The sequence below is a fragment of the Malus domestica genome, chromosome 16 (genome assembly GCF_042453785.1).
Source record: "Malus domestica chromosome 16, GDT2T_hap1".
Classification (NCBI taxonomy): domain Eukaryota; kingdom Viridiplantae; phylum Streptophyta; class Magnoliopsida; order Rosales; family Rosaceae; genus Malus; species Malus domestica.
The window spans coordinates 36949137-36956305 of record NC_091676.1 but is presented as its reverse complement, the minus strand read 5'-3'; the positions used below and the strand labels follow the sequence as shown (position 1 = coordinate 36956305).

Sequence of the window (7169 nt, the reverse complement as noted above, 5' to 3'; positions counted from 1 at the left end):
ATTACAGTATAATCTCACCTTCAGTCACCTTAATGATTTCTGCCACTTGGTATTCGAATTGATTCCAAACTACTCCATATTTCTTATTTTAAATTGTTTCTGGAACTGAATAGATTTACTTATAAAAAGATATATTGTTCTTGGGGATCTTGTAATCTATTGTTCCTCAACAACTAATTAGTTTAAAAGCAAAATCTTATTTCTACGGGAAATTATAGATTTTGTCAATGGAATATGTAGTTTGGTGATGTATAAAGCATCAGTGACAAGTACTTGACAACTCTCTAAGAATACAACTACAACAATTAAGTCTTATCTCACTAAGTGTCGTCAGCTGTATGAATTCTAGAATATCACTGCACCCGATTTTGCGACATGTCTTCTATTAGCTCCAAGTAATTCATATCTTTTCTTAAAGTCTCTTTCCAAGTATGCCTAGGTCTTCTTCTATCTCTTTTTCCATGAGCTTCCGTCTCATAGTCGCATTTTCTAACTAGAGCGTCTGTAGGTCTTTGGTTCATATGTCCAAACCACCTTTACCGATTTTCTTATCTTATCTTCTTAAATATGTCTCGTTAACTCGTCCAGTACCAACTCAAAAAGGTAAGAACTTAAAGCTGCCTTGGTGTAACCCTATGGTTATGGGAAAGCTTTCAATGTCCTTCATGAATTCTTACTGTAGTCCTTACTTCATTATATATATCCTTTATAACTTGGGTATATGTTACTCCTACCTACTCATTTCTTCTCTAGAATCCTCCAAGAATATCTCTTATCATACGTTTTTTTTCCAAATCTAGAAAGATCATGTGGAAATCATTATGCATATCTTTGTATCATCCAATTGATCTTCGTAAGAGATAGATTGCCTCTATAGTCGAGCACCCTGACATAAACCCAAATTGATTGCCTCTATACTCAATTACTCTCTCACAAAGATTCATTTTATGACTTATTCATTTAATACCACTATATTTCATGCAATTTTGTATTACGCTGTTATTCTTGTAGATAGGCACCAGAGTGCTTTTTCACCACTCATTTGGCATATTCTTCATTTTCAATATCTTATTGAAAATGTTTATGAGCCATGCTATACCCATCTTTCCCAAGAACTTCCACACTTCAATCGGTACATCGTCGGGACCCATTGCTTTTCTATGCTTCATATTTTCAAAGCTAAAACTACTTCCTCTTTCCTGATTCGGTGGTAGAAGGAATAATTTCTACACTTTTCCGAGTTACTCAACTCACCTAAAGAAGTATTCCTTTTGTGTCCTTCATTGAAAAGATTATGAAAAAGCTCTCAATCTATCATTAACCACGTTCTCGTAGCTAGAACATTTCAATTCTCGTCCTTGATGCACCTTACTTGGTTCAAGTCTCTTGTCTTCCTTTCCCTTGCTCGTCTTCTTTTTCCTTGCTCTAGCCAGTTTATAGATATCTAACAGTCCTTCTTTGGTATCTAATCGCTTATACATGTTGTCAAAAGCTGATTTCATCACTTCTTCAACGACACTTCTCCAATGACTTTCTGTGCCTCATTCTTCGCTATCTTATGCCTCTTGTTGTTTTCGTCGGTTCTATCCTTATATAAGGCTTTACAACATTCCTTTTTAGCCTTAACTTTGATATTTTTGAAAGGCATTTCATCAAAGAACTTATAATCACTGTTATCTAGATATTTGAGTAAAAATTGAAGATTAAAAAAGGGTGGTGGTGGCGGCAATGGAGGGGAGGCAAATGGAGGTAGTGGAAATGATGGTAGAGCTAGGAAGGTGATGTTGGTCATTATGGTGGGGTCGGATGGTGGTGGCAGCAATGGTGAGTAGCAATGTGAAGATGATCTGCCCCAGTAGTTTCTTTAGTGAGGTATGCACCATACTAGCATAAAACTAAGGTTTACCTAGCATGGCCTACAATACTGCTAGCCGGCTATCTATGATGAGTCTCTCCCACAAATAGCCAACAAACAAAGAGATCGATAATTGCCATTTACCACTCAGAACTCTCTCACGTTCAGTTTCTTTAAAATTTTTCTAACTTATGCATTGGAGACCCTTGGGCGAGCACCATTTTTTTTTTCTTGGGTGTTCGTCATTTAGCCTAGCGATATTGTTTTTCAGGTGCATTTTTGTTAGTCTATCTTTTGTGGAAATTTACATCCACATTAACAAGTTGTTATGAGCTCGTATATAGTCAACTCAGTGGACCTGAATTTGTGTCTCGATTGTAAATGATGAGTTAACATGTAGGCTTTGCTTCGAGTCCACATGGTTTACACCTCTAATAGGAGCACAGAATGTGCTTTTATTTCTATTTCTTTCTGAGAAAATATATTGTGAACTATTTGAAGTTTATTTACATTTTACCTTTATTGCTTCACCATTTAATATTTAATATGGAAGAGCTAGACTCCTTAAATTAAAGAGGAGTTCATTCATAGAACTTTGTGAATATGATTGAAACTGTTCATTTATAAATCAGTCTGTAAAGATCGTCTCTGTAAATAAACAATTAAAACTAAGATTGTTTAGTCACACGATTGTAACAAATAGATAGACGGTTCATAATGCCTTTACCGAATCCGTCCATATGTTTTTATAAAGTTTGATGACTAAACAATCTTAGTTCTAATTGATTTTTTGTTGAGATGATCTTTATATAGTAATTTATAATATAAACGGTTTCAATCTTAAACACGAAATATTGTGAATAGACCAGGAGATAATTTAAGGAGAAATTCCTCCTAAATTCTCGAGGAGCCAAGTCTTTCTCTATTTAATAATTTAATGAGGTAACATTAAATTTTATTAGTAGATCTCAGAGATAAAAGAGTAAAATAAACTAAATAGCTAGTGATAAAAAGATAGGAAGATGAAACAAGTAGTTATAGTGCATAACAAGGGTAACTGATTACAGTCAAGCCTCTAAAACATAGATCAAGTTTGTTTCTCCCAATACAAGAAAAGGAAGCCCTTAAGGAGAGGGGATACCCATTTTTCAAAAAAAATTGGGGACACCCTCTTGACCGTTAGATGTGGTTTTAATAAAATTTTGTGGTTAAGATTTTGTGGCCTGTGATTTAATTTCAACCACAGAATTTTATTAAAGCCAAATCTAACGGTCAAGAGAGTATCTCTTTTTTTTTTTTTTTAAATGGGGATCCCTTCGCTTAAGGGGGCCTATACAAGAAAATAGACCAAGTTTGAGCTTCCTTTCTAAGCCCAAAAACATAGAAGAAAGATATTTCATTAAAAAATGAAACTCTAACCTCTTAAAAAACTGTGTTAAAAACCAGGCCATGGGGTTCCTTATTTGTCACAGCAGGTGGGTAAACTCAACGTGGTAGCAACCAGCCAACCACGCAAAAATAAGAACAAAAAGAACCCTCCAGAAAATACATATAGCAATAACCCTCACGGAAAAATAAAGACCCAAATGGGGGATGTCAGAAAATAAGGGAGACTCACATCACAGGTATGGAAAAAAGTAGCAAGCTAGTAGCAAAGGGTTGGGAAAAGATAAATTTTAGGTAATTCGGATAATGTACAGGTTGCAGAAATAGAATCCTTAGAATATCTGCCCCATATGGCATCTCACATGAACGTCAACAGAGCCACTCGCAACTTTCTTGCTAGATCCTTCACTGTCATATTGAATCCATCATCCATCTGCAGTTGAAATGCAAACTTTTATTCAATCAGTTATAAAAAGGACATGCATTTTGTTTGGATAACGTCTCTTGCCAGAGTCTTGACAGATGTTTGTGATGCTACTGTAAATATGTGGCGCACAAAATATCAACATGACCAATCATTGAGATTTACAATCTAGCAACATAGAGTCTGGCAAAAGAGCATTAATAACTCGATGATGTTATAACCGACAAGTTATACCTGAGACATAATGGTTATGTCTAGAGTGGAGGCCCCAAATGGGAAGATGCTGCTATTAACCACAGATAATTGAAGCTTTTCAATTTCGCTTAGTATTTTCACCACAACTCCTTTCTGTTTCTCGCAGTGGATTCGAATCAATACATCCTTTTCTGAAACTCTTGCTTCAATTTCTGGGAGTGCAGCTTCGTCTGGGCTGCAACCATCAAAGTTTTCATCACAAGAAGAGGTGTCATCATCAGCGGAGAGTTGAGACTTTTTCACAAATACCACGGATTCCACAGTTCTTTTCTTAGATCTTTCCTCAAGCACTTTGACCCTTTCTTGAAGCTGCTTCACATGCTTTATAGCATCTCCAAGAACAGAAGCTTTGTCCATCTATAGCCAAGAAATTGAAATATTACAGTGTTAATAAACATACATATTATATACTTAGTTAGAGTCCATTCTATGATTCGTTGACATTACAAGATAACGAGCTAATGGCTAATGTTTACCAGACACATATATTTATATGCTTTGTCGTCAAAGTGTTAAATAAACCATGTACTAATTTGTATAAAAATTGGGGTTTTGATCATCTTTGTCAAGAAAAATACAGTACCTTCTTTAGGCCAGGAACGATCGCAGAAAGAGCCATGAAGCGCTGGCTGAGCTTTTCTCTCCGCTTTCTTTCAGCCATTATGTGGTCTTGAGCATGTGAAGGTGTTCTACTTGTTGGGCAAGGCCTCTTAGTGCCCTGGCTACAGCCTTTTGCTTCATAGTCTTGAGCATGTGAAAACTGCATGTTAATTTGGGATGGTGCCTCATCCTTTGACTTCAACGCAGGCTCGAATTTATTACAAAACTTTTGAGGGTTGGAAGGCAGTGGTGAGTTCAAGTTCTCAAAAGAAAGAATCTGGGAGGAGGAAGAACAAGGTTTTGGTGAAACATTTTCTGTGATGCTAGAGTTCCAGCTGCTAGTCTTGAGCAGTTTGGCTGGGCTCTCAAAGCTGGTACCATGAGAAGTCTCATTAATGGATGAACCACTTGATGCGATGGTCGTGGTGGTGGTGGTGTTTTTGGTTGTCAAAGTTGAGTAAGAGGAATAGCTCTCAGAAAAAGAATGTTTGAAATTCTCCCCAAGGGCAGTGCCAATATCATGTGCATTAAACCCTTCATCTAGACCGTTCAAGTGGCATTGAGGAATGAAACTGTAGTCCATTCCCTGCAAATTGGAACAAAAAAATATTAAAATAAATTTATATAAATACTACACAGATAACAAAAGCTACAATTTAATTGCTAATAATTAAACTGTATTTTGTTATTACACCATATGTATTCTCAGAACTCAAAAGTCAGAAAATTACCGAGTCAGAAAACCATTTGGCTGATGATACGTCCATATTAATGCAGCTCAGCTAGTTCCCCCTGTTTAATCAAATCTAGTGACAAGATGGTCCTGGAGAGCAAAAGAATCGCCGTCGGATATCAGTTTACAATTTATGTTAAAAAAATGAAACAAGAAGTTGCAGCCTAATGTTAACCATGAAACTTGAGGAATGGAACTTAAATAAGGAAACCCTATTGATTAATTTCACAGGGAGAGAAATATGGAAGCTTACCCTTCTCCTTTATCTTGAGTTGCAGAAAGTATATTATTACTACAAATGGAATGTGATAAAAAAAGGCTGGCTACCTTATTTCATACTACACAGTCGTTGACGTATGGTTAAATCATTGTGCATAAAAATAAATAAATTGGCAGCTTCAACTTGACCGGTAATAAGAGATACCGGATCTACAGAAATTATAAAACAAAACACTATTATTGTCTTTCCCAAGTCTGACGATGCCAACTAGGTACCTAAATATTAGATTTATTCATTATGTTAATTTTGTAAATACCCTGCCAACTAGGTACCTAAATAGTGATTTGATATCTTATTGTGCTTTTGTTAATTTTTTTTATTGGAGAATTGCTCTGTTTGAATTTAACAATAATCGATTACTCAATGATAAGTATGAACTCTTACTTAAAATTCTTCGTGTCTGTTCACAAAACTTGGGGCTTGTAATGAGCAGTTTTTATTATAAATCACTCTATAAATATCATAACTACAAAATAATAAATAAACTAAGGTCGTTTAGTCAACCAACGTAGCAAATAAATAGACAATTTGTAAAGCTTCTACCACTTCCGTTTATATGTTTTTATACAGTTCAATAACTAAACGATCTTGGTTTTCATTGAATTTTTGCATATATATAACTTTTACAGATTGACTTATAATATAACCGGTTCTAGTTATAAACATAGGGTATTTATAATTAGAGTTTGAGTAGCCAGGTATTATTTATTTGCATTCTCCAAATCTACTTTTTTATCGGTCAGGGTTTTTACCAGGGGACGGGCTGTTGGGTTGCTGTTTGTTTGTTTGTTTCGTTTAGGCCATCGTAAAACTTGTAACCAAGAGAGAAGTAAGAAAAGTCATATACAACAACAATAAAAAAGTATTTTCCCACTAAGTGGGGAAGTAAGAAAAGTGATATGGCATAAGAAATTACTCACCGACCAGAACAATTATAAAAGTTCAACACTTCATGGAAGCGCTGATTAAATCATAATGCAAGACATGCAGAGTGGTCATAAAACTGGAAAACAAAATCAAACAAGAAAATTTTGGCTAAAAGGTAACCTCTAGATATTGGAAAGTGCGAGCATTTGATATACACGAGTCTGACGACCGATCGAGCAAGAAGTGATCATAAAGACGGGTGTTTCTCCATCATGCACTAAAATATTTTTTTCTATCAAAATTTGGAAGAGTATATTTACATCAATTGGTAAAGAATTTATGTTAAATTTTGTAATGGACTAGTCATAATACATTGTTATCGAACTTATCATTTAAAAAAGTTGAACTTAAGACTTAACATTTTGTAATTAAAGATGAATATCACTAAATCATACTACAAAGTAACCCCAAAACCCTTTTTGACCTTTTAAAAACAATGAGCTGGCAGTCATAGTCAAGCAATTAAAAGTCCCAAGTTGTTTATTCATTTGGGGTCATAAACCAACATGGTTAATTTCTTTTCTAGTGACGAACGTGGCAATTAAAAGAGGAGCATTATTTTCAAATTCAATTTAAGCGAGTCTGCAAAAGGAGGTAGAGGTGTGATATTCATACACCTTTTTTTACTTCTTACACACCCTTCTAATTTTAGGCCGTCAGATAAGATGAAATGAAGAAGATCAACGGACAGAAATTAAAAAGGGGTGTG

General features: G+C 35.2%; 1 protein-coding gene across 2 annotated transcripts; it reads right to left on the bottom strand.

Annotated features, from left to right (window-relative positions):
- Window positions 1-2878: 2878 nt before the first annotated feature.
- LOC114822205 (transcription factor bHLH18-like) lies at window positions 2879-5601 on the bottom strand. Of its 2 annotated transcripts, XM_029096455.2 has the most exons (5): window positions 5507-5601; window positions 5252-5343; window positions 4504-5106; window positions 3900-4277; window positions 2879-3674 (listed from the first exon to the last, which is right to left on the bottom strand). In XM_029096455.2, exons 2-5 carry the CDS (start codon window positions 5285-5287, stop codon window positions 3600-3602), a joined length of 1092 nt encoding a protein of 363 aa, XP_028952288.1. In that variant the 5' UTR covers window positions 5288-5343; window positions 5507-5601; the 3' UTR covers window positions 2879-3599. The 2 variants fall into 2 exon arrangements, with proteins under 2 accessions (XP_028952288.1, XP_028952287.1); XM_029096454.2 differs by lacking the exon at window positions 5507-5601 and having other exon boundaries at window positions 5252-5487.
- Window positions 5602-7169: the final 1568 nt, after the last annotated feature.